The sequence below is a fragment of the Phyllostomus hastatus genome, unplaced genomic scaffold, assembly GCF_019186645.2.
Source record: "Phyllostomus hastatus isolate PE091 unplaced genomic scaffold, TTU_PhHast_1.1 phas_contig_5, whole genome shotgun sequence".
In the NCBI taxonomy this organism is placed as follows: Eukaryota; Metazoa; Chordata; class Mammalia; order Chiroptera; family Phyllostomidae; genus Phyllostomus; species Phyllostomus hastatus.
The window spans coordinates 167,464-192,856 of NW_025333897.1; the positions used below are offsets into that span (position 1 = coordinate 167,464).

General features: G+C 53.4%; 2 protein-coding genes across 2 annotated transcripts; both read left to right on the top strand.

Moving 5' to 3' along the window:
- Window positions 1-1,611: 1,611 nt before the first annotated feature.
- B9D2 (B9 domain containing 2) lies at window positions 1,612-7,966 on the top strand. The gene is made up of 4 exons (XM_045846824.1): window positions 1,612-1,839; window positions 2,317-2,408; window positions 5,314-5,439; window positions 7,373-7,966. Exons 2-4 carry the CDS (start codon window positions 2,321-2,323, stop codon window positions 7,684-7,686), a joined length of 528 nt encoding a protein of 175 aa, XP_045702780.1. The 5' UTR covers window positions 1,612-1,839; window positions 2,317-2,320; the 3' UTR covers window positions 7,687-7,966.
- A 742-nt stretch (window positions 7,967-8,708) lies between these two features.
- Window positions 8,709-23,439, top strand: TGFB1 (transforming growth factor beta 1). The gene is made up of 7 exons (XM_045846664.1): window positions 8,709-9,792; window positions 12,806-12,966; window positions 14,249-14,366; window positions 15,905-15,982; window positions 16,159-16,306; window positions 22,318-22,471; window positions 22,977-23,439. The coding sequence occupies exons 1-7, from the start codon at window positions 9,438-9,440 to the stop codon at window positions 23,133-23,135; spliced, it is 1,173 nt and encodes a 390-aa protein (XP_045702620.1). The 5' UTR covers window positions 8,709-9,437; the 3' UTR covers window positions 23,136-23,439.
- Window positions 23,440-25,393: the final 1,954 nt, after the last annotated feature.

Below are 25,393 nucleotides of genomic sequence, written 5' to 3' on the forward strand. Positions count from 1 at the left end.
GAACCTGTGGACATACTGATACTTTATTTTATGTAAAATATATATTTTATTTATTTACGTATAGAGACAGGGGAAAGGAGGGAGAGAGGGAAAAATCAATGTGGGTTGCCTCTTGTACACACCCTACTAGGGACCTGGCCTGCAACCCAGGCATGTGCCCTGACTGGGAATCGAATAGGCGACCCTTTGGTTCACAGGGTGGCACTGGTCCACTGAGCCACACCAGCCAGGGAGACATATTGATAGTTTAAAACAGCTTCATATATTCTTTAAATCCAACAAGGTGGAGACCATCCAACAAGGTAGAGACCATCATTCATACATCACAGATGAGGAAACTGAGGCATTGAAGGTCACAAAGAAGCGGCAGAATCAAGACTAAAATCCAGGCCGTAAAACAGGGGAGCATTTTCTTAATCACTAATACCAACCAGTAGGAAAGAACCAATTGAAGAAAAAATATTTGAGAAAGAGAATTGACAGGCGTGGTAACAGGTTGGATATGGGAAGTGACAGCACCCAGGATGACACCCAAGCACAACTTCCATATTCCTGGAATCTGGGAGACTTGTATCCAGGAGTAACAGGAGACCAGAGAGGTTAATAACATAAAGTTTACAGACAGCGTGAGACAGAACTATGGTCAATTTGGCAAAGCAAATGACTTTTGTCCCAATTTCTTCATTTTAAATAAAGCTGGTAATATTACCTACCTGGTGGGATGTCTGTGAGGATTAAGGGAGATCGTACATGCAAAATGACCAGTTTCTGGGGGACTAGTACAAAGTAATAGCTCAATAAACAGCAGTGTGCAAGTATATCTATTAGTAAAATAGTCTATTGAATTATTTTATCTATATAAATATTATCCAGTTGAAATATTGTCCCCTCCCTATGACTTTGAGTTGTTGAGTCTAACTTTCGCAGTCCCATTTTGCTAAAAAGAAAGAGAATGCGTTCCCTTCGGTCTCCTGTGTTGGGCGGGAGGAATATGGGACTAAGGCACTGACTGCTCAGTTCACCAGAATGTGTGCGTGCCTCCGACTCAGTCACTCTCCTTGTGCCCATTACATGGATGAGGAAACTGAAACCTAGAGCCGAGCAAGGTCACAAGACAAGTTACTGGCAGAATCCAGTTTTTAAGAACCGGATTTTCTGCAGATAAAGAGGCCTCACTTCCTCATTTCTCATCTTCCCCACGCCCCCACCCTTGCTCAGAATCTGCACGGTGAAGAAGTGGGCAGTTTTTCTGAGGAGGAAGTTTGATGATCAGTCCCTTCAAGCCGGAGGAACTCTTTAAAAAGGGAAGGAAAACCCCCTCCTCAACTTCTTGAGTACCTCTGAATGAGGAAGGACTTTTTTTTCTAGTTATGAAGCAGGAGGATGCACTCTCCTAAGGGACAGTGTTTGTGGCCCACGTTGGGGGAGAGACTTGAGGGTTATGGGGTAGCTACAGGTTTATTTGTGGAGAGGGTATCTGGGAGAAACAGCTGCACTCAAACTTCGTCAGCCACACTGCAGATGGCGGCTGCTGGGCCACGCCCCAAATCGCTCAACCGTGGCTGGGAGCTGGACAGACTTTACCCAAAATGGAGAGGAGAGAGAACGTCCATCAGAGCTTGGCCCCGCCCCCGAAGGCAGCTAGGGCCAATTAGCAACCCGCAGGGCGGGTACAAGGCCAGGGGAGGAGGCTGCTGTTGCCCCAGCAACAACCAGAGAAAACGTAGGCGGGCGCGGCCTTGGAGGGATCGTGGTGCCTCGGATATCTCGCTGCCGGGAAGATCCGGGGAGAAGCGCGAGCTAGGCCTGGGAAGTCGGCGCCCGCGGAGAGAGGGACAGGTCAGGTCCACGAACTCCAATCCCGGTGCCGCTTTCGCCTCTCCTAACCGTTAGCTGTTCTAAAGTGTGAATAGCGCATGCGTACGATTAGAGGCGGGGCTTTGGCGCCCTGCTCTTACAACGCATGCTCCTCGCGGAACTGAGGGGGAGGGAGGAGCTGAAGCAGGGAGGCGGGCCTTAGTGCTTGTGGGCGGAGCCATTGACCTCTGGGCGGGGCTTTCCTGTGCGCTGAGCGAGAAGGTTGTTTTTGAGTCAGGTGTCAGCTCTTTAACCCCGTCCTCTCTAATCCCCTAATTTTTTTGGCACTCCCCTGGAGAGGCATTTAGGATAATGGTTAAGACCGCAGCCTCAGTGGTTTGACGAAACTACTTTGAAATCCTAGTACAGTCCCTTGTTTGGAGGGTCTCAGTTTCCTCCTCCCACAGGTGGAAATAACAGTACACTTACAGGGTTGTGATTCTATTTTTACTCTCTCAGGGCCATGGCTGAGGTGCACGTGATTGGGCAGATCGTAGGGGCTACCGGTTTCTCAGAAAGTAGCCTCTTCTGCAAGTGGGGCGTCCACACAGGTATTCCCAGACCTGGTTCACTTCCCCACCAAGACTCCCAAGCTACAGGTTTCTCGCTCCTTCCTTGACCCTGTGGCCCAGTCCCTGATCATCGCTCTCAGGACCATCTGCTCTCAGGACTCCTAGCTGCGAACCACACTGTGTCCATGTGTCTCATGTGCTCTTCTTATCACTTCCCATCCCTTCTCTGGAGACTCTGGTTTCTACTCTCTGAACACACAGCCTCTAAGGATTTGGGGCTCTAGGCTAGACCCCACACCCACTCCCAGCCCTCAGAACACTGCACAGCCTTAACCCTGCTGTTTGGACTGCATTTACTGTCTTAGGGGTGTCCTGGGTCTCCCCCCTTCTCAATTCTTTGCTTAACAGTCTCCATTTATTGAGTTCTTATTGTAAAATGGAAGTTTCCATTCCACACTTACAGAGGAAAGGCTCCCCTCCTGTATTCATAATTCTGTATGAGAAAGTAGGAACCAAGTTCTGGTAATCATCCCAGTCTGTCCGCATGGCCCAGGAGGGACCTCAGAGGCCCCATGTGAAGCTGAATAGTGTGGTGGTATGGCATAATGGGTTAGGACTGCCAGGTCTGGGCTCAAATACTAACTCTCCCACCTAATAAATTAGGGGACCTCTCTGAGCCTCAGTTTCCTTGTTTTAAAATTAAGCTAGTAACAGAGGCAGCATAGTATTGAGGTTAAGAGTACAAACTGCCTGGGTTCGAAGCCAGTTGTTTATTTATTATGTGGCCTTGGGCACTTGTCTTTGCCTCGATTTCCCTGTCTGTACAATGGCGATAATAACAGCACCTACCTCATGAGGTTGGTTGTGTGAGCTAAATGAGTAACAAAAGCACTTAAGAGGGGACCTGGCCTAGTAATTGTTTAGTAAGTGTTCACCCTGCTCAGGTAAAAGTTGGATGGGATCTTGTTGGTAAAGCCCGGGGTATGCTGCCCAGCACACATAAATGCCCATGTAACGAGTGTGGCTAATTGCCATCGAAATATTTTCAGGCCCCAGGCCCTTGGCGATTTCACTGGTGGTAGGGTGGCTGAGATTCCCTGGGAAATTGTGGCCCTGTAGTTGAGCAGATAAAGAGGCAGGCTCTGGAGTCAGGCTTGGTTTCTAGTCTGGGCCCCACCTGCTCTGTGACCCTGGGCAGGTGCTGTTTCCTTTTGGAGCCTCAGTTTCCTCATCTGTAAAGTGGGATATTTGTCCTCCATAGGGGTGTTGGAAAATACTGTATGTGAAAAGCCGGACTCAAGGCCTGGTGCTTTCTTTGCCTGGACCAGAGGCAACAATAACTCATATGGTTTTTACAACTTAAGGGGACTGTTGAGGTGGGAGCAGTTAATCCTGCAGAGAGCTCAGAGGTAGACAAAGGGCTTGGGCCCTGCAATCCAACAGAGCTCAGTCTGAATCCAGCTCCACCACAGCACCCCACCTGGGTCTGCTGCAGTCCTGCTGTACCCCACATGGAGAGCAGTGCTTGGCACACAGTAGGTGTTCAATAAATGTTAGTGGAATGAATGGACAAGTGACTCTCTTTCCCAGAGTCTGCTTCTTTACATGTGAAGTGGGGGTTATATTAGCCCACCTCCCAGGCTCATTTATTTGTCCAAAAAACATTTTTTGAGCATCTTCTATATACTAAAATCTGGGGTTGATGTGGGGATCCAGCAGTGTACAAGATCCCTGATCTCCTGGGGCTCATAGGAGGAGAGACAAATAAATAAGCAGGTAAAGAAATGAGTGTAATGCTCTGGCTGGTGTGCTCAGTGGATTGAGTGCCGGCTTGTGAACCAAAAGGTCACTGGTTTGATTCCCAGTCAGGGCACATGCCTGGGTTGGGGGCCAGGTCCCCAGTTGGGGGTGTGTGAGAGACAACCACACGTTGGTGTTTCTCTCCCTCTCTTTCTTCCTCCCTTCCTATCTCTCTAAAAATAAAGAAATAAAATATTTTTTACAAAAAAGAAAGAAATGAGTGTAATGATTACAGATGGTTGTAGAGATAAAGTAATAGGGGTAATAGGGGCTAATTTTGGATTGGAGGATAAGGGAGGACCTCTCTCTAAAAGTGGCACTTGAGCTGATCCCTGAAGGATGAACAGAAGCCAGGCATGGGGACATCCAGGAGCATGGCTTTCTAGGCAGAGGAACAGCCAGTGCAAACGCCCTGAGGAGGGAAACAAAAATAGGACCAGTGAGGCTAGAGATAGTGAGGGATCAGGGGAGGGTGATGGGATATGAGTCCGGGGAGGGGGGAACACAGGCCAGGTATAGAGCTTCGTGGGCTTTGGGGAGAGTTTGTAGACTGGGGGTGGGGTGGGGATTCACAGTCCTAGAGGGCGGATTAAATGAATTCATCACTAAAGTGCTTAGCACAGCGTCTGGCATTTGGTAAGCATTCAGTGCATTTTTGCTCTTAGTTTCACCCTCAGTAGGACTGGTATTACTGTGTGCCTTTCTCAGTGTGCTCATGCTGTTTGTCGAAGGACGCCCTTGGTACCATCCTAGTGCTTGGGCCAGGCTTGTGAATGCAGGGTGAGAATAGTAACTATGACACCCGACACTCACCCGGCACTCACTGTGCCCCAGGCTCTCTTCTAAGTACTTTGTCTGTATTAGCTCATTTAATCTGCTCACAAAGTGACAAGGAATGCATTATTACACCCACTTGATCGATGGGGAGACCGAGGCAGGGAAAGGTAACTTGCCTAAGTGTGCACAGGCAGGAAGAAGTAATGCCAGGGATTTGAACCCAGACATCTGGCTCCAGAGTCCATGCTTTGTATCTCCTGTTCCCCAGTGCCTAGGAGGAACGGGTCTCACAGCCACAGTGGCATCCCCTCCCTGATGGCTGCCTCCCACCCTTCCCTGCCCATCAGTGACCTGGTTTTCATTGCAGGGGCAGCGTGGAAGCTCCTGTCAGGTGTTCGGGAGGGCCAAACACAGGTGGACACTCCCCAGATAGGGGACATGGCCTACTGGTCTCACCCCATTGATCTGCATTTCGCCACCAAAGGTCTCCAAGGTGGGTTCCTGGTCTGGGCCCTGAGCCAGGCCAACAGGATGGGGGTTAGCAGCACCCAGTGGGGCTGGTCCTGACCCTGCTTCTCTGCCCTTTGAGTCCCTTTCCCAGCCAGGCCTGGCCCTGGAGAGGCTGAGCCGAGGCCTCCCATGGCTGGCTTTAGAGTGTGCCAGAGGCCAGGGGTGGAGGGGGAGAGGGGAAGGAGAGGACCAGGGGAAGAGGGGAGGTGGCTTTCAAAGAGAGAAACCAAGAGAGTCTCAATCAGGAGGAAGCTGGAGGAGTTATGTGAGAGAGAGAGGCAGGGCTGCTGGCTGTTCTCAGGCAGGGCTCCTCAGCTGTTCAGAGGAGAAATGAGTATTTGGGGGAGGAAGGGTATCAGCAAATCTTTTTCTGGTGGAAAATTTAGGTCATTGGAACGTAGTGGATTCCAGGAAATAGCCTGGGTAAATATGCCATGTATTTCAACAATATAAATAATATTTACTGAGTCCTGCCCTGAGCCTGGCCTGTGATTCCTGGGAGATGTCAGTGATTGATACTGCCCCAGCCCTGTCCTCACAGGGTTCGCCATCCCATGGGGGAGACAGACCTGTTCCCACACAGTGGCAGCCCAGAGTGGGCAGGGATGGGATAGGGAATTCTCGGGGGCAATGGGAGCCAGAGATGGGAGGCTCCTGACTCTGCTGGGGAGTTCAAGGAGGGCTTCCTGGAGGAGGGGATGTTCGAGCTTTGTTGTGAGGGGCCAGTGGGAGCTAATAGGGCAGAGGGAAGGAAGAGGGTTCAAGGCAGAGGTCTGTATGGAAGGCTCAAAGGGTAAAGTGAGCCAGGGCATTTAGAAGATGGAGGGAAAGCAGGAGGACTGCAGGGGGTAAGAGGACAGGGGATGGGCCATACAGGGCCTTGAATGCCAGGCTGCAGAGCTGAGGCCCTCCCCTGAAGTGGGGGGAACCACAGGTGACTGACAAGTCAGATTTTGCTTCTAAAACTCCCTCTGGCTGCTCATGGGTGGAGGATTGGAGGGTGAGGCAGGCAATTGTCCTTCCATTCTTCAGACCCCACTGGGCAGCTTCCACTGGAGGGCCTTTGCACAGGCTATTCTCTCTGCTGGGAATGCTCTTCCCTAGATGTCCTCATGGCCCACTCTCTTCCTTCCTTCACTCAAATGTTCTCTTCTTAGTGAAGATTTTCTTGATCAGCCCCTAAAACTACATCCCACCCCCACCCTACCTAGCTTTATTTTTCTCCAGAGCAGTTATCACCATCTGACATACCCTATAATTTGCTTATTTACTATGTTCGTTGTCTAGGATGTCAGCTACACAAAGGCAGGAATTTTGGTCTGCTCTGTTCACCTCTGTGTCCCCAGCTTCTAGGACAGAGCCTAGCACAGAGAGGCTCAGAAAGGAAGGCAAAATGGAGCTGGATCTCCAAGGGCTTTGCCTACCAGGCTAAGGAGCTAAACTGTATTCTTAGGACACTAGGAAACCTATGGGAGGAGAAAGATGCTTCCAGGTGCCAGGTGGAAGATGGATTGGAGGGGGCAAGAAGGAAGGCCCTGAGCCCAGGGAATGGGGGAGGTGTCCTGGATAAGGCCCAGGGAGCTTACTCTCCTCTGGGCTAGGCTGTCCTGAGATGGGGACACAGAGGAGGACACAGAGAGGGAAGTCAGCAGAGGCTAGTTTCAAAGAGCCTTGAATGCTAAAGTTGGATTTTATCCTGAGGGCACTAGGGAGCCATGGAAGGGTTTTGAGCAGGGGAGGAACATGGATTCAGAAATATCCCTTTGGCCTCTGTGTGGGAGTGGAAGTCCCGAGAGGAGGCTGGGGCAGAAACCTAGGGGGGAAAGGACTGAGCCTGGAGTCTCTAGTGGGGATCAAGGAGGTGGGGGCCCAGGATGGGGAGCTGCACGCATTCCTCTCTCCCTCCTGTCTTGCAGGCTGGCCCCGGCTCCATCTCCAGGTGTGGTCCCAGGATAGCTTCGGCCGCTGCCAGCTTGCTGGCTACGGCTTTTGCCACATACCCAGCAGTCCAGGCACCCACAAGCTGGACTGTCCCACATGGCGGCCCCTGGGCAGCTGGCGGGAGCAGCTGGCACGGGCCTTTGTGGGTGGTGGGCCTCAGCTGCTGCATGGGGACGCCATCTACAGTGGGGCTGACCGCTATCGCCTGCACACAGCCGCTGGCGGCACCGTGCACCTCGACCTGGGCCTGCTGCTGCGACACTTTGACCGCTATGGTGTGGAATGCTGAAGGACTCTGCCTCCACAGCTCCCATCCACATCCCTGGACACCCATGAGGGGCAGACTTATACAGCGGTCAGAAGCTTGGGCTCTGGAGACTGCCAGACCTGACCCCAGTCAGGCATGCCTCGGCTTCTGTCCTGGCTAGCACCTCACCTCCCAGCTGTCCCTCTGAAGTCTGGTTTCCCCATCTGTGAAATGGGGGCAGCAAGTGTGTGGGGGTCCCAGGGATTTGGGAAGGAGCCTGCCTCCTATATCGAACGCTAAATAAAAGAGAGCTGTTCTAAAAGGTGTGGGTGCCTTCCTGATTCCTGACCTGACCATCCTTCCACTGACATCCTCCTTTCCCTGATCCCCATCTTCTGTCAGATTCGCCTCTCCCATCCTTTGCCTCCCCCATCCTTTGCCTCAAGCTCTGACCCCCTTCCCACTCGGTGACCTCTTATGAGCTCCTCTCCTTGGGGGCGTTCCCTTATTCTGTGCCCCTCTCCCCCTGTCTCCCACTCCCTCCGTTCTGGGTCCCCTCCCCTGATCCCATGTACTCTTTGTTTCCATCCTCCCATGGAGCCCTCCCCGCCAGGTCTCCCCGCATTCTCTCGGTGACCTCCGCACAGCCATCAAAGCCACATGCATCCGGGTCGTCCGTTTTGGTAGCTCTTAGCCGCCAGGAGGCAGCACCCTGTTCGTGGGGCGGGGCCGAGGTGCCAGTGGTTTAAAAGACCCCCCTCAGAGCCCGCCCACGCGAGCTGAGGACGGTGGCCCGGCCCCCCCCCCATGCCCTCCCTCTGGGGGCCGCCCCCGCCCCGCGCGCTTCCTGGGTGGGGCCGGGCGGCTTCAAAACCCCCTCGCCGCCGCGGCTGGTCCTCGCGCCGCCGCCCTTCGCGCCCCGGGTCGTCCCACCCCCTCCTCCCAACGCGATCCACTAGACAGGGAGGCCTACGGCCCCGGGCAGGGGGGACGCCCCCTCTGGGGCACCCCCCCCCCGGCTCGGAGCCACCCGCGGGGCCGGCCTCGGCCAGGAGCGGAGGAAGGCGCAGCCCGAGGCCCCAGAGTCTGCGACTAGCCGCCACCGCCCCCGCCGCCGCCGCCGCCGCCGCCGCCGCCACTGTGGGGAGGAGGGGGAGGAGGAGCGGGGAGGAGGGACGATCTGGTTGGGAGAAGAGGAAAAAAGTTTTGAGACTTTCCGCTGCTGCCGGGAGCCGGAGGCTCGGGGACGGCTTGGCGCGGTGCTGCCCGGCGAGGAGACAGGACTTGGGGGCCCCAGATCGCTACCCCCTCACTGCCTCCGACGCTTCCTCTCTCCCTGACCCCCTACGCGGCGTCCCGGAGGCGCCCCCATTCCGGACCAGCCCTCGGGAAACGCAAACCCGATTCCCACGGAGACTTGAGTGAAGACTTCGGGCGCATCCCCCTGCACGCTCCCCACCCCCAGCCTCTCTTCTGAGCCCCTACGCATCCAAGGATCCTTCTCCCTCGGGGTCCGGTTGACTGAATCTCATACCTGCCTCAGCTCCCCTGTTCGGGACCACTCACCTCCGGTACCAGATCGCTCCCATTTCGGGTTTTTCCGTGGGATAACCAGAAGCCACCCACCAGAGCCTCCCCTGCATTCTCCCTGAAGACCTCAACTCTCCCTCCCGCCCCCGGACCCTCCTACCTTTCTTCCGAAGACCCCCTCAGCCCCAGGAGGGGTGGGGCCTCCCTTTTCCCACCCTAACCCGGCTCGCGCTCTCGGCGGTGCCGGGAGCGCTGCCTCCCCCATGCCGCCCTCCGGGCTGCGGCTGTTGCCGCTGCTGCTGCCTCTGCTGTGGCTACTAGTGCTAACACCTGGCCGGCCAGCCGCCGGACTGTCCACCTGCAAGACCATCGACATGGAGCTGGTGAAGCGGAAGCGCATCGAGGCAATCCGCGGCCAGATCCTGTCCAAGCTACGGCTCGCCAGCCCCCCAAGCCAGGCGGAGGTGCCGCCCGGCCCACTGCCGGAGGCCGTGCTGGCCCTTTACAACAGTACCCGCGACCGGGTGGCTGGGGAGAGCGCCGAACCGGAGCCCGAGCCGGAGACGGACTACTACGCCAAGGAGGTCACCCGTGTGCTAATGGTGGAAAACAGCCACGGTGAGCTCCGAGGGGCAGGGGACCCCGGAGGGGAGCCCCCAGGGGGCGCCGGCGTGCTGGGGGCAGGGGAGGAAATTACCAGAGGGGGAAACTGGCTGAAGGAAGAGAACCCCTGGGGGCGTCGGGAACGTGGGAAGGGTCCCCAAAAGAATAGAACTGAGCTTCCTTTCCCCCAAGTATCTGGTCTTGAACAGGAGGAGATAGTGAGCAAAGTGGACCTCTTCTAGAGGCCAACAGGAGCATGCGGGATCGAGGGGGAAGTCCCCTAGAGGGAGCGAAGCAATTAGGGGGAGGGGGAGGACAAGACTTTCCGCTCCAGGGAGCATTCGAGTGCAGGGGTCGTGGGGTGGGGCCTGCAGAGAGGGAGCTCGCTTTGGGAGAAGCGAGGACCCCAGTTTTGGGCAAGGAGAGGCAATGGAAAAAGCTGACCCGGAGCTCAGGGGTCCTGAGGCGGGAAGATTCAAGAAGGAAGGAAAAGCTAGGTGGAGAAGCTCCCGGGTGCCCTCAGGATCAAGTCCGGCCTCCACATTCAAGGCCCTTTGGAGGTGACAGGAAAATGGACAGAGGACCGGCTTGCAGAGGACGCGAGGAACATGCAGGATTTGGGGGTGGGATGCAGAGAGAGGGGTTGCGAGGGGGTGAGAAATGCTGGGAAGAAAGGGGCGCGAGTTCGTAGGGAGGGAGAAGCTAGCCGGAGATAAGCCGAGACCGCAGAGGGTGCCGGGGATGCTCGGTGAGGCGCCCAGGGTTTTTCACAGATGGACGTGCGAGAAGGAAGCCAACCCCCAAGAAACCTAGAGCACTGGGGTCGTGGGAAGGGGTGTTACGGAGAGGGGGGGACAAGCGTGGGAAAGGTGGACCTGGAGGGGGTGAAGGAGAGAGAAACGGCGCTCTGCTGGGCGCAGCGAGCCCTCACGCCGCAAGCTGGAAGGGAATGGGCTGAGTGAGGCCTCGAGCCGCAGGGGGCGAGGTGGTGGGTGCGACTCTGCAAGCTCGCGGCGAGGAAGCCCCACGTGGGTGCCACGCGCGGGGGGAGGAGCTGCGCGCCCGGAAGGGAGGAGGAGGACCCCGCTGAGCTAAAGGCTGAGAATCTGGACCCCGAAAGTGCCAGTTCCTCTCCTGGAGGCTGGGGAAACCCCAGCGTCCGGCCGCCTCGCCCGCCCTTCCTCCCTTCCCTTTCCTTTCCGTGCCCCCGGGGGCGGGGATCGCGCGGGGAGCCTGGGGCGAGACGAGGCAGGTCCGGTCCCCGCCCTCGCGGCGGCTGCGCCTCCCGTCCTCTTCACCCCAGTTCCGGGCGGAGCCACTGTGGGCCCGCCCCGTTGGCGCCCACGCGGGGACCCGGGAGTCCCAAGGAGCCCAGTGGCTTGCTTGGGGCGGTCCCCCTCCCCCTGGTCTCACTTTCCCTATTGGGCGGTGGACTTGTGGGTCCCCAGCCCATTCCTTTGCCCAGTTGATGGGTCCAGCCAAAGAACGCCCACCCCCACCCACATTTCACCTCACCTTTCTCGTCCTGGCTTCACCTTCGTTGTAGAGATTCAACACTTACACCTTCTATCCTCTCCACTCGGCCCCCAAACTCTACCTGGCTCTCCCCGTGTGGCTCCCACCTCTGTCTTTGCATCTCTCCCGCATCCGCAGTGGTCTCCATCCCTTTCCTCCCTTTCGCTCTTTCTCTTCCACACTTCCTCCTCCTGTCTCTGCAGTCTCTCCCTGACACCCTCCACGGGTCCCTGCCCCTCCTTTCCCCACGGGTGCCCCTATCTGTTTCCCCACCCCAGGCTCTACCCTTCCTCTGGGGTGCTAAAGGCTGAGAATCCCTGAGCCTTGCTGAGTAGCCCCTGGGTCAAGATAGAGCTTATTTGCAGGGGAGGGACTGGCCTGGCTAGAGTGGGGAAGAGTGGAGGAAGGGGGTCCAGGGAAGGGGATCTCATCAGATCCTGCCTCTGTTTTCACTTCCCACCCTCCCCACTGCAGAGACCTAAAGCCAATGCCCCCACTTGATCCAGGAGTTCATAGCCTGTCCCCTCAACCCCAACCTCAACCCTAAACTTTCCCTAGACTGGAAAACACTTCCTAATTTCGCCACCCCCACCCCCCGAGTCCATTCCTACCTGGAATGAACTCTGCCTTTTCTAACCGGTTGAGGGAGGAAGCAATTAATAATAGTAATAGTGATAGTAATAGTAATAATGACATCACATTAGCTAGGAGGTGGCATAGCCTAGGATTTGTCTCTGGATCCAGACTGCCTAAATTTGAATCCCCATTCTGCAGCTTCTTAGGTATGTGACCTTGGGGCAAATTACTTGATCTCTTTGTTGCCTCAGTTTCACCACCTATAAAACAGGTATAATAGTATCTTCCTCACAGAGTTGTTGTGAATTTTAAATGCAAAGTGCTTTAACACACACCGTAGAGGGTCTCCTGTGGGCAGGCTGTGCTACGTGCTTTATCTGCATCATCTCATTTACTTCACACTCTCGCCCTGCAGTCTGTTCTGGTTTTATGGGTGAGAATCTGGCCCAGAGGTATTCACTTGTCCAAAGTTACACAGTGCTTCTGTTGGGAGAACCTGAGTTGGAAGACAAGGGGCCTGAAGTGGTTGCTATTTTTCAAAGAATAGAAGGAAACTGAGGCTCTGAGAGGGGATGTGACTTGCCAGGGTCCCAGAGCTGGAAGTCAGCAGAGGCATGGTCTGCTTCAAATGCCCTTGACCGTACACTGCCATGTAGTTGCATTTGAGGCTCCAAGTGCTGGAGAGGTCTGAGCAGGCGAGCAGACTGATACCTTTGTTGCCAGCCTGTACTAAGTGGGCACTTTACAGGTGATGGGAGAGAAGAGTTTGATAGAGAAGAAACAAACCCATAGAGGGCAAGCCACTTGCCCAAGGTCAGGGTCGGATTCCAACCCAGGGCTGTCAGCTCTGGAGCCCACCCTCTTATATTTGGGGTGCATCAGCTCCCCTGCCCCCACTACACCTCTGACACTCTGCTTCTCCACTCCTTCCGCCTAGAAATCTATGAGACATTCAAGCCTAACTCACACAGCATATATATGTTCTTCAACACGTCGGAGCTCCGGGAAGCAGTCCCCGAACCCCAGTTGCTCTCCCGGGCAGAGCTGCGCCTGCTGAGGAACAAGTTGAAAGTGGAGCAGCACGTGGAGCTATACCAGGTGGGGGAATGGGCCAGGTGCGGCAACTAGGCCACGGGGGGCTGCAAGGTCCACACAGACGAACCCTGAAGGATGGAGGAGTGCAGACTGTGGAGTCATAGGGCTCTTTGAAACCTTCAGACTCCTAGCACCCTAGAATGTTAACCACTTAAAAGGCTGGAATCTTAGCAATTGGATTCTAGAGCACAGGACTCTTGAAAGTTGAAATCTCTGGACAGGTTGGTGGTTCTCAACCTGCTCTGTCCCATTCAGAAGCCACTAGTCCCATATGACCATTTAAAAGACTATACTTTCAGGGACCATTTCTATAGTTACATATGGATATTGAAATTGATTACAATTAAATAAAAGCAAAAGTTCAGTTCCTCAGTCTCACTGGCCATATTTCCAATGGCTGTAGTCACATGTGGTCAGCGGCTGTCTTGGATGCCTCAGATCCAGAACATTTCCATCATCACAGACAGGTCCCTTGAACAGCTCTGTTGTGGGAAATGTATAGTCTTCAGGAGGACTGGGACATCTGGAAGGGCTGGAGTCTCTAGAAGGCCAAGTGGCCTAGAATCCATGTCACAGGGAACATTAGATTCAACAGTAGATGGCAGACTCTTACAACCAGGGAACTTTGTCTGAGGTTAGCTTCTTGGTGTCTAGAGAACCCAGCTTCATGCTGCCAGCCCCTGGGGTGTTCCGTCCGGCCCCTGGGGGTCAGTCATTCTACAGCTGTCAGGTGTCTGTAGCTTCTGGGCTTCTGGACTCCTGGATTCCTGGACTTATAGAATATTAGTCTCTTAGAACTTCTTAGGCTCATGGACTGTGCCATTCTTGGGATGCTGCCAAACCCTGGAGTTACAGAATGACTTCTAACACAGGTCCCTAGGAAATCATAGACTCAGAATACAGGGTGTTAAATTTGCAGAACAGTATGCTGAGTGAAACCCAGGCTGTCTGCAAGAAAATCTGAGCACTGTGGGCTGTCTAGGCTCAAAGGGACCTGGCATTTTGCCAGCAAGGAAACTGAGGCCTAGAGAGAAGAGAGAAAGGAATTTCCACAGCCCCAAAGGGTCAGGGACCAAGGCTGAGCCGCTCAGGTAGCTTGACTCCCAGCCTGGGGCTCACTGTTCCTGCAGGGTCCCAGAGCATGGATGTCTGGGAGGGGACTGTCCGAGGGACTCTCTGAAGGTCTATTCAGGGGAACAGATAGAGTGGGGGTACAGGCTGTGGACATGGGGCCGCATGGCAGCATCCCCCCACCATCTCTCTCCTTCCATTCACCATCCCCCAGAAATACAGCAACAATTCCTGGCGCTACCTCAGCAACCAGCTGCTGGCCCCCAGCGACACGCCTGAGTGGCTGTCCTTTGAGGTCACTGGAGTTGTGCGGCAGTGGCTGAGCCACAGAGGTGAGGACCACTTGTCTGCCCCATCCTGTTTTGCGATGGGGTCAACCCCATTGTTTGTCCTGGGGATACTCTGCCTAGCACCCCCTACCCTATGGAGGTGCCAAAGAACCAAGACCTGGCCCTCCTCCCAGACACTGAAACCTGAGTGATTAATGGATCGATCCATTTCCTGAGCACCTGGCCTGTGCTGGGTGATCCTGGGGACACAGCAGTGACAAAAACAGCCCAATCCTTGCCCTCACAGCCCTCATGGTCCATTGCTGGAGTGGGGGAAGGGGGTGAAAGACCTGTAAGTCAAGCAGTAATGATCCAGAGGGATCAGGCCTGGAATGGGGAGCCCAGAGGAGGTGGCTGCATAACCTGTGATCAAGGAGAGCTTCCTGGAGGAGGGGATATCAGAGCTGATGTCTGAGGGATGAGTGGAACCAGCCCAGAAAAGAAGGAGGAACAAGACTGTTAGAGGCAGAGGGACAGGATGTGCACTGGCCCTGATTCTGGGAATACTCCAACACAGCCTATCTATCTTTGTGGAAGAGGACGGTGTCAGTCCTGTCCTGGCTGAGCCCACAGGCCCACACGTCCTTTCCCAATCTCCCCCTTGTTTATGCAGCTGCTCAGTAAATGCTAGAAGGTCCCTGCTCTGTGCCTGTGTTGCAGGGCAGATAGTGCTGCCAAAGTCCTAGCAGGCAGTGATGACCAGAGTGATGAGGGCCAGGACGGGTGCCCAGAGCAGATGCCCAAACCCATCTGGAGGAGGTGGCCTGGGAGGGCTCCCAAGGGTCAGGGTGACTGGGTTGAGCCTCACGGGATGAGTGCTGGTTTGGCCTGATGGAAAGATGGGGGTTAGGGAGCAGGGCCCTGGGAGAGTAGCTGGGGCCACTGGACAAAGGCCTGTCTTGGTACTGCTGAGTCCAGAGCACTCAGTACAGGGTCCAGCACATGGTAGGCAGCTTAGAAAATCTACTCATTCATTTAAGAGGCTGGACTGTGTGTGTATCCCAGCCCTGCCTTTTCCCACTTTGGGTAGGCCACCCCCTCTCTGTGCACCTGGGCACCCTCTCCTGGAAAATGGGTGGCTTTGGTGAGGATTAAAGGGGGTAGTGCCCACAGAGTGTTAAGGACAGACCTGCAGCCCGTGTACACTCCTGCACTTTGTAGGGGTTTGTTTTTATGATGGTGGGCCAGGCCTGTAGGGAACAAGAAAACAAGGATCCCTGCCCCTGTTCATCCTGCTCTCCCCTGAGAACAATGTAGGAAATAAATAGCCAAATACAAAGGAACCAGAGGGTCAGTGTTATGGAGAAAATAAGGTGATGTCACAGTGGGAGTGGGGCCTACATCCTGGAGGGCTTCTTGGAGGAGGTGACATTTGCGTTGAGACCTGAAGGTAGAGGAGGAGGCAGCAAGGCAAAGAACTGGAACAAGAAGGTGCAGGAAGAGGGTCAGGAAGGAGTTCCCAGGGATTTGCTTCTTCCTTCTCCTCCAGGAGCTTGGTGAGCCACAGCCTCACACTGGCTCCCCTGTCCTCACTCCTATAGGCGAAATCGAGGGCTTTCGCCTCAGTGCCCATTGCTCCTGTGACAGCAAAGATGACACACTCCATGTGGAAATCAATGGTGAGGCCCACCCCTCTGTCCTGGCACCATGTGCAGTGTGTGTGTGTGTGTGTGTGTGTGTGTGTGTGTCTGTGTGTGTGTGTCCCCAGCCTCCTCCCCCTGCCCATTGCCCATTCACCATCTGAGAGTGTGTATGTCTCTCCACCCCCCACCTGCTGGCTCCCAAACTCAAACAGGAATCAGTTACGGCCGCCGGGGTGACCTGGCCACCATTCATGGCATAAACCGGCCCTTCCTGCTTCTCATGGCCACCCCACTGGAGAGAGCCCAGCACCTGCACAGCCCCCGGCATCGCCGAGCCCTGGACACCAACTACTGCTTCAGGTGAAGACCGAGGCCTTCCAGCCTGGGGGGGCCTGAGGCAGCACTGCAGGGTGGGCGACTGGCCAGTTCTGTGCTTGCTTGGGCTGGCGTCTCCTTCAGCCTGGAAAGCTCAGAGGACGAGGTTTGAGTCCTAGAATGCAGGCATGTGTGACCTGGGAGTCCTAGGAGGTTGAGATCAGGTGGTTCTCTTGCTGGTGTGTGGGAGTCAGAGACTATTAGAATGTTGAGCGCTGAGAATGGGAATTCAATGTTGGGAGGCCATGGTGTTCAATTTCGGTATTATTGACAGGTTGAAGTCCTAGAATGGTGGGATCCCAGGATGCTAGAATTCACTGTTAATTGTTGAAACCTGACAGTGTTGGACTCAAAGAGTGTCGGGATCCTCATTTGGGAATTCGGGATTGGAAGGTTGCCCTTACTGGGTTCCTGTACCATTGACAGGCTGGAGTCTCCAGTGTTGGCAGATTGGAGTCCTCGAGTCTTCCGCTCAGAATGGTAGAATCACGTGTGAAAATACTAGCACTCACAAGTAGAGTTGGAAGAAGGCAGAATGTTGGTGTCCTAGAGAGTTGGCGCTCAGTGTCAGAATGCTACATTCTTGGAAGGCTGGGATCTTAGAAAGCGGAAGCTTGGACCTCTTGAGTGATAGGCTCAGAACTGTGGAATGTTGGAATGTCGTGTTGAAATATTGGAATTCAGGAATGCCAAGATCCTCGAGAGCTGGAATGTGGGACTCCTAGAAAGCTGAAAATGCTGTTGGACTGTTAGAATCTTCAGATGCTGGTGTCTTGCAGTCTAAGAAAGTTGAAAAGTTGGATTGCTGGAATGTTAAAATTAAGAGTTAGAATATTGCAAATTTAGAATGATAATCCGACCCTGTCCCTCCCTTGCTTAATATTTTGATGGTGCTTCTGGGCTTTGTCACATGCTGCTCCCCAGGTGGAAAGTCAGCTTTTCTCCCAAGCTCCTTCCAGACCCTACCCTCCACCCAGCCACTCTATGAATGAGGAACAGATTGAGGTCCTGGGTGCTAACAGCTAGTAACTGTGCAAAGACAGGCAGCCAGCCAGCCATGTGAGTCTCTGTTGAGAGGGACACAATCTCACCTTGGAAATCTTGCAAAAAAAGTTGATCCTGAGCTGATCAAGATGGTAGATCTGACTAACAATTTTCCAGAAATAGAGGGATGGTGGGCCATGTTAAACACTGCCACAGGCGCGCTGCTAGCGGCATCAGGACTGCGGGAAGCCTGACTCGTTGTCTTCAACAAATACAGTGCAAAGGCAGGAAACAGAAAGGCAGTTCTGTGGATTGTAAACGGGATCTTGAGGGGTGTATTGACCGACTGCGATGTGTGGACCTTATTTGGATCTTTATTTGTACAGACTCAAAAAAGAAAAGATGTTTATGAGACAGTTGGGGAAACGTGAACTCTAACTAGATATTTGATGATATCAAAGGATTACTGTTACTTTTGTAATGTGGTATTGCGGTTATGTTTTAAAATAGTCCTGAAATTTCTTGGAGATACACATGGAAATATTTATGGGTGAAATGATATGGGAGAGAGGAAGTAGGGTAGGGGTAGTGATACGAGGCAGGACCAAAAAAAACCCCCAAACGGAATTATCTTCTGGAGGGTGGCCCCTTGTAGTGCAGGCTTCCCCTACTGGGTGAGCGTTCGAGGAACCCATCTGTGACAGTGCATCAGCTGGCGTTGTTGTGAGAGGCTGCGTTCGGCTTCAGTGAATTTTCTTAAAGATTCTTTCACCTCGTTTACCCATTTCACAATGTGTAATTTATGAGCGCACCTGCCCACACCGTGCTGAGTGTTTAGCAGTTTTTGACCAAAACAGCGGGACCCCTGTGCCCCACCCTCCCTATTCACCTGATCTTACCCCAAGCGACTTTTTTTGTTCCCCTGGATGAAAAAAAGTTCTCAGAGTGAAATGGTTTGCCACAGTGGAAGAGGTGAAACAAAAAAAATGGCAGAAGCACTAAGCAAATTTTTATAAATCAGTTCCGGGTGTTGTGGGCCCCCGGCGTACAGTGAGGTTGGGCATGCTTTGCTGAGTGTTGAAGCTGGGTGATAGAGACGTGAGGGCTCAGTGGAATGTTCTCTGCTCTTGTGCATGCTTGAGGTCCACACACCGTCTTGTTGCTCTTAGCTTGAACCCCATCTCCACTGGGGAGCTTCCCTGACCCCCTCACCAGCATCCACAGTGAATGGGACGCCCCTCAGCCTGCCCTGGGGCCCCACGTGGGCTTCTTGTGCTCCTCAGGTCCTGTTGGGCCCTGATAGGCGGACTGGATGGGGGAGAGCTCTGCAGAGCCTGGGATGCAACAAGCCCCCGAAGTGCAAGTGCCTGGGGGTCACTTGGCAGGCCTGTTAAATCTGGCCTGCACTGTCCCACCCGGCCCCCAGTTTCTGGTTCAGGAAGTCTGGGGCGGAGCCCGAGAATTTGCATTCCCCCTAAGTTCCCAGGTGATGCTGCTACTGGACCCCACGTGGAGAATAGCTGAGTTGGATAATAGAATCACAGACTATTCAAATCTCAGAACCTCAGAACCTCAGCCAGAATTGGACCAGAAATGAAAGCTTATTCTGGACAGTGGGTCTTCCACTTCTGTGGGTCCAGGACCCCCTTGAGAAGCCAAAAGCCAGGAACCTTTTCCCCTAGAAGTATGTGCATATGTACACATATATGTGCATATGGTCTGGGGGCCTCAGGACCCTCCCTAAGCCTGTACACAGGCTTCCTTGGGCCACAGGATATGGACGCCTTATTTGATTCAATGTCCTCTGCATCTTTGATGGGGAAACTGAGGGACTGGCAGAGCTGAAGGAGCTCAGTTTCCTGATTCCCTTCTCAGGTCTCTGTGGCTCTTAGAAAGATCTTGCCCCAGGAGATCCGTGTTATCATGTCTTTCTCCTCTTGTGAATTGACGCAATTGTTCTGGGACACTGAGGCCACAAGGTCTGGGGCGGCACAAAGTTGGCTGTGAACTGGGCTGAGAACCTGACTCCACCCCTTACACACTGTATGTGAGCAGGCAACATCCTTCTCATGTGAGGCTCAGCTTTTCATCCTTCAGATGGGAATAATAGCCCTGGCCAGGTGCTCAGCTGGTTAGAACATCATCCCAGTACACCAGGGTTGCGGGTTCAATCCCTGGTCAGGGCACATACAGGAAATCAATGTTTCTTTCTCTTTCTCTCCCTCTCTCCTTTCCCTCTCTCTATCTCAAATCAATCAATAACAAATAACTTAAAAATGGGAATAATAAGAAGGCTCGCCTCGCAGGGTTTTGAAATTACTTGATGAATTCTCTGTTGATTACTGTGTGAATAGATAAATACATGCACATGGACCCAGCCTAGAAAGGATCTCAGAGAACCTCCAGCTCTGACCCCCAACCTCTCTCTGAAGAAGTGTCCACTTTTATTATGTTTATGTCTCCTTCCAGAGAGTATCTGCATGAGGCACTTTTATGTGTTTATTTATTTAGTCCAAATGGTAGTCTTGTTTGGTGGGGCAGAGGTGGGGGTGAAGGACTGCATTTTCATTCTTTTAATTTCTTTTCTGATTCTAAAAGTAACACATATTCACTGTTAAGAATTTGGAAAAGACAGAAGGACATCATCCATCATGCTAAATGCAAATGTCATAGAAGTAGAAATATAAACAATATTACCCATCATGCCACATATAAAAAGTCACCATCAACATTTTAATATATTTCCTTCCATTTGCTTTATGCAAAATAGAATTCGGATTATACTGTACCTTCAGCTTTGCACAGTGTTTCTTTCACATGTTACAGCCATGGAATATATAGTGTTTTTGGCTGCAGGAAGCTATTTAGCCAACTCCCTGCCCATCTCAGCCATGGCCCCAGGGGCCATTAATGCCCAGGTCCTTTCAAACAAGCAGAAGCCTGGGCCCCAGCTCTGGAGGACTGGTCTCTGGATCTGAACAAGGGACAGAGATTACAAGTCCAGAATGGTAGCATCTTATACACCACTATTCTCCAATGTGCTTAAAAAAAATCTAACACATTGAGCAATGGATTTATACATCCAATATTTGCAGGGTGCCTACGATGTGCCAGGCACTGCTGTAGGCACCAGGGATACATTAGAGGACAAAAGAGAAAAAAAGGCCTGTCCTGCCCTGGCTGGTGTGGTTCTGGACTAAGCACTGGCTTGCGAACTGGATGGTTGCAGGTTTGATTCCCGGTCAGGGCACATGCCTGGGTTGTGGGCCAGGTCCTCAGTTTGGGGTGTGTGAGAGGCAACCAATCAATGTTTCTCTCCCTCCCTCCCTTCTTTTCTCTCTAAGAATAAATAAAATCTTTAAAAAAGAAAAGAAAAATGTCCTGTCCTCAGAGGAAGGCAGATAATGAATAGATAAGCAAATCAGTCTCTAACAAATAAAAGAGCAGGTGGCTATAAGTTCTAAGAAGGAAACTAAATCAGAAAAAAGAGACAGAAAGAAAGGTATTGGAGACTATTTTTCCTATTCTGATTAATTTTCATTAATTTTCATAATTTTCATTATGAAAAATTTGAAATGTATATAAAAGCAACTAGCGTAGCATAATGAACTCTCATGCAGCTTCCACAGGTTTTAAGATTTTGTCCCACTTCAAATACAGTAATTTTTAAAAAGATTTTATTTATTTTTGGAGAGAGGGGAAGAGAGCGAGAAAGAAAGGGAGAGAGAGACACATCATTGCTTGCCTCTTGCACACTTCCATCTGGGGACCTGGCCGGCAACCCAGGCATGTGCCCCGACTGGGATCAAACAAGGGACCTGTCAGTTTGTGGGAAGATGCCCAACCCAGTGGGCCACACCAGTCAGGACCAGACATTTTCATGTTTTCTTGCATACCTGCAATGCTTTTGTTACACCGAATGGAATTGTTTTTAGATGGGTTTTTTGGATCAGATGGTCCAGGAAGGACTCTCTAAAGAGATGACATTCATTTGTTTCACTATTTGTTGGGCAGCTGCTGCATGCCAGGCAGTGTTCTAGGAGTGAGGCTCCCTGAGTGGAGGACACTTGAGCAAACATTTAGAGGACGTGAAGAAACAAGCCAGGGCAGGTATCTGTGGGAATAGCAAGCCAGAGGGAACAGCAAGTGCAAAGCCCCTGGGATGGGACTGTTTGAGGAACAGTGAGGACACCAGTGTGGCTGGAGTGAGAATGGAGAGGGAGTGAGATTAGTTTGATCCAGTAGTGGCTTGTGGTTCATGACGAAGGCTTCTGGTATTTGTCCTTAGTGAGGTGGAGCCACTTTGGAGCAGAGGAGCAACATGACAGTCTCTCGAATGTGGCCCCAAAGGGCAGGGTTTCTGTCTGTTTTATGTGTGCTGAGTCCCCTGTAGACCCCGGCCCAGCACACAATAGTTCAGTAAACATTTGCACACATGGAATTATCAGTACATATGGAGCTGCACTATGCTTCTTTAAGAAAAAATATATTTTATTTTTAGAGAGAGGGGAAGAGGGGGAGAAAGAGAGGAAGAGAAACATTGATGTGTGGTTGCCTTTCATGCACCCTCTACTGGGAACCTGGCCTGCAACCCAGGCATGTGCCCTGACTGGGAATCAAACCAGCAATTCTTTGGTTCGCAGCCCATGCTCAGTCCACTGAGCTACAGCAGCCAGGGCTACACTGTGTTTTTTATGTCCCAGTGTGTAGATGTTCCTCTTGGATGGTCACTGGGCTTCTTTTGGGCTTGTTTTGAGCACCACATGAGATAGTTTGTTATGATGCTCTGAGCACAGTGCTTGACCAGAGGAAGTGCTTCATCAGCGACGGTGATTATCAGTACTGTTGCTGTTGTTATCACAGTTGCACAAAGGAGGCCAAGGTGGGGATGGCGCTGGGGCAGGGACTCTCTCTCTCTCACACGCATACACGCCCCTGTGGGGAGAAGGGGCATGGCCAGCTCACCTGGGCCCCTCTGTCCTCCTGACCTGGTTCCTCACCCATGCCCGCAGCTCCACGGAGAAAAACTGCTGCGTGCGGCAGCTCTACATTGACTTCCGCAAGGATCTGGGCTGGAAATGGATCCACGAGCCCAAGGGCTACCACGCCAACTTCTGCCTGGGGCCCTGCCCCTACATTTGGAGCCTGGACACACAGTACAGCAAGGTGCGTCTGGCCAACGGGCTGGAGGGAACAGGGACGGAGGGAGGGGAGGGAGAGAGATACAACTGGAGATAAAGTGAGGAGAGAAAGAGAAAAAGGGAGAGACCAGGAGACTGGAGGAGGGGGTGATAAAGAGATGGGAGAGGAGCTACAGACTGGGTCTGCGCAGGTAGAGACACAGGGCGCGGAGGGAGATCGAGATATGGCCAGACCCGTGGGGACAGAGTAACCGGTAGGGGGTGAGGGGACAAGTGAGGAGTTTGAGGGACAAAGAGAAACCCAGAGGCAGAACGAGATAGAAAAAAGCAGGAGGGCACCGGTTGATACAGATAGAGTTAGGAAGACGAAATTAGACTGAAAGATTGAGGTACAAGCCAAGAGCGTGAAATGGGGAGAGACAGAGATTTAGACCTAACTGGTGAGATGAGACTAGGGAGATAGGGGGCGACTGGTAGGGTGGGGGCACTGTGCCCGGACCTCGGCCCTGACCCCGCCCTCCCGCCCTCAGGTCCTGGCCCTGTACAACCAGCACAACCCGGGCGCGTCGGCAGCGCCCTGCTGTGTGCCGCAGGCGCTGGAGCCGCTGCCCATCGTGTACTACGTGGGCCGCAAGCCCAAGGTGGAGCAACTGTCAAACATGATCGTGCGCTCCTGCAAGTGCAGCTGAGGCTCCGCCCCCAGGCCCCGCCCACCGGCAGGCCCGGCCCCGACCCCTGCCCGCCACGCCGGGCTGTATTTAAGGACATTGTCCACCCGAAGCACATCAGGGGGCCCATTAAAGGTGGAGAGAGGACTAGGGGTCTCTGTGTCATTGGGCGCCTGACCAGGTCTCTCACTACCGTTTCGGGACTCCCGCTCCACCTGCCTCCTCCAGTCTCTCTCCACCATTCATCTGCCCCTCCTCAGACACTTACCAAGCACTTCTTATGTTGCATGCACTCCTGGTAAACATTAGATTTATTTATTGAGCATCTTGGGTCTTGTTCTAAGTGCCTGTTAATTAACTCATTCAATCACCATAACAAAGCTCTGAGACACTGGGAACTCTAATAACACCCACTTTAAAGGCGAGGAAACTTGAAGCCCAGAGGAGTTAAGGGAATAGTTCCTGCCCACCAGGAACCTGCTTTCTGGGGAAGAGACTGACATGGTGAGTGGGTGGCATGAAGACAGGAAAGCAGGATGGAGTGAGAGAGGGAGGAGGGAGGGCTTCTTGGAGGAGGTGGCATTTGGGACTTGAAGACAGCTCAGGGGAGAGTGTTCTTGGTAGGAGGAAGAAAAGGTCTGGAAGTGAGGAGAAACTTGGGGTGAGGGAGGAAGGAACAGGCCAGAGTGGTTGGAAGGGAGGGGCGAGGGGAAGGGTGTTGGGAGCTGAGTCAGATGGTTACACTCCCAGGCCAGAGAGTAATAACAATCCTCCATGCCAGGTATGAATCTACCAGCTCACTGTATTCCCCCCACAGCACAGCAGAGGCAGGGGCTGACAAACCGTGGCCTGCAGGCAAATTCTGACCCGATGCCTGTTTCTGTAAATAAAGACTTATTGGAGCACAGCCGTGAATCGGATCATCTTGGGCTGTTTTACTGCTACAAGGCCCAGGTCGAGTAGAAACTATGCAAAATAAAAAATATTTGCTATCTGGCCCTTTATAGAAAACCCCTGCCAACTGCTGCTATAGAGACCACATTATAGGTGGGAATACCGAGGCACAGAAAGGTTACTTGTTAGCTAGCAACACAAGCAGCAGAGAGGGGACTCCAACCAGGCAGCGGGAGTTAGGGTGCTTTGCACTGGTGCTGACCTGACCCCTTCCCAGGCCACATGGGCCCTGAAGGGTGTGGGAACCTGTGAGAACCTGCACTTGGGGGAAGATGGCAGCCATGGCAGGGTCCCGTGTAGAGGAGGGGTGCGATCTCACTCAGGTGCTCAGAGGATCCCTCTGGCTGACGGCTGACAGTAGATCGATAGGGAGAACATGGTCCAGGCTAGAGGCGCTGGTGCCTGCACCAGGGTGGGCTTCCCTCTGGGCCTCGTTTCTTCCCATCTGCTATGGTCTTGCTGGTGCCTTCTCCCTGGTTCCTCTTTCTCTAGGCTCTTGGTTTCCCCTCTTCCTCCCGGGTTTCAATTCCTCCATCTCTCCCTCCCCTTCCCAGGTCCAGGGCCCTGAACTGCTCCCTTGCCCACAGGGGCCCTGGGGGAAGGCTGCATGGGGGTGAGGCTCGTTTGCCCATGCACAGCACTAGGTCTGGGTGAGTGGGCCCTGGGGTCCTTCCCATCCAGCTCAGGGTGTCAGTGTCGTTACTCCTCCTGCCACAGGTCTGGGAGCCACAGAAGGTAGGGTGGGGTGGGGTGGGAGAAGGAGGTGCTCATTATGCAAGGACGGGGAGCCATTGTCACTGGCCTCCTGTGTGGAGACATCTGAAAGGACACCGTGACCTACCGCAGCCCCATGGCACACTCGTGCACATATTCACACACAGGGGTTGAAGTACGGACAATGTCCCACAGCCACACAAACACACTGACCTCGCGGAGCCACGGCGAGCACACCAAAACTCCTGCAGGACACCTGGCAGCAGGCACAGCCGCCGAGTGCCACCCCATTACACCCACACAGCCCGGCCTGGAGCTTCCCTGGGACCCCACATAAGCAGAGACTTTAGTAGGGACACGGCAAGACACACTCACACACAGTCTGTAGGGTCAAGCTCACAGCCACCACACACCAAAGATTAAGAGACAGTGTCACCCCCCCCCCCCAGCATGAGGAAATGAAACAGAGCCTCTGGCAGGGACCCATCAGCAGTTACACAAACATCCTCTGCGGCTGGGGTCAGTCACAGGCACACACAAATGCACACACATGACCTGACCCGTCCGTCCCCCCGGGGGAACACACACCACACACAGAGACCTGACACATC

Excerpts from the sequence above, each read along its gene's own strand:
- B9D2 (XM_045846824.1), top strand. The coding sequence starts at position 2,321 with ATGGCTGAGGTGCACGTGATTGGGCAGATCGTAGGGGCTACCGGTTTC. Across the intron at positions 2,409-5,313 it reads CAAGTGGGGCGTCCACACAG|GGGCAGCGTGGAAGCTCCTG; the intron begins GTATTCCCAGAC and ends TTTTCATTGCAG. Across the intron at positions 5,440-7,372 it reads CGCCACCAAAGGTCTCCAAG|GCTGGCCCCGGCTCCATCTC; the intron begins GTGGGTTCCTGG and ends CCTGTCTTGCAG.
- TGFB1 (XM_045846664.1), top strand. The coding sequence starts at position 9,438 with ATGCCGCCCTCCGGGCTGCGGCTGTTGCCGCTGCTGCTGCCTCTGCTG. Across the intron at positions 15,983-16,158 it reads ACTCCATGTGGAAATCAATG|GAATCAGTTACGGCCGCCGG; the intron begins GTGAGGCCCACC and ends AAACTCAAACAG. Across the intron at positions 22,472-22,976 it reads TGGACACACAGTACAGCAAG|GTCCTGGCCCTGTACAACCA; the intron begins GTGCGTCTGGCC and ends TCCCGCCCTCAG.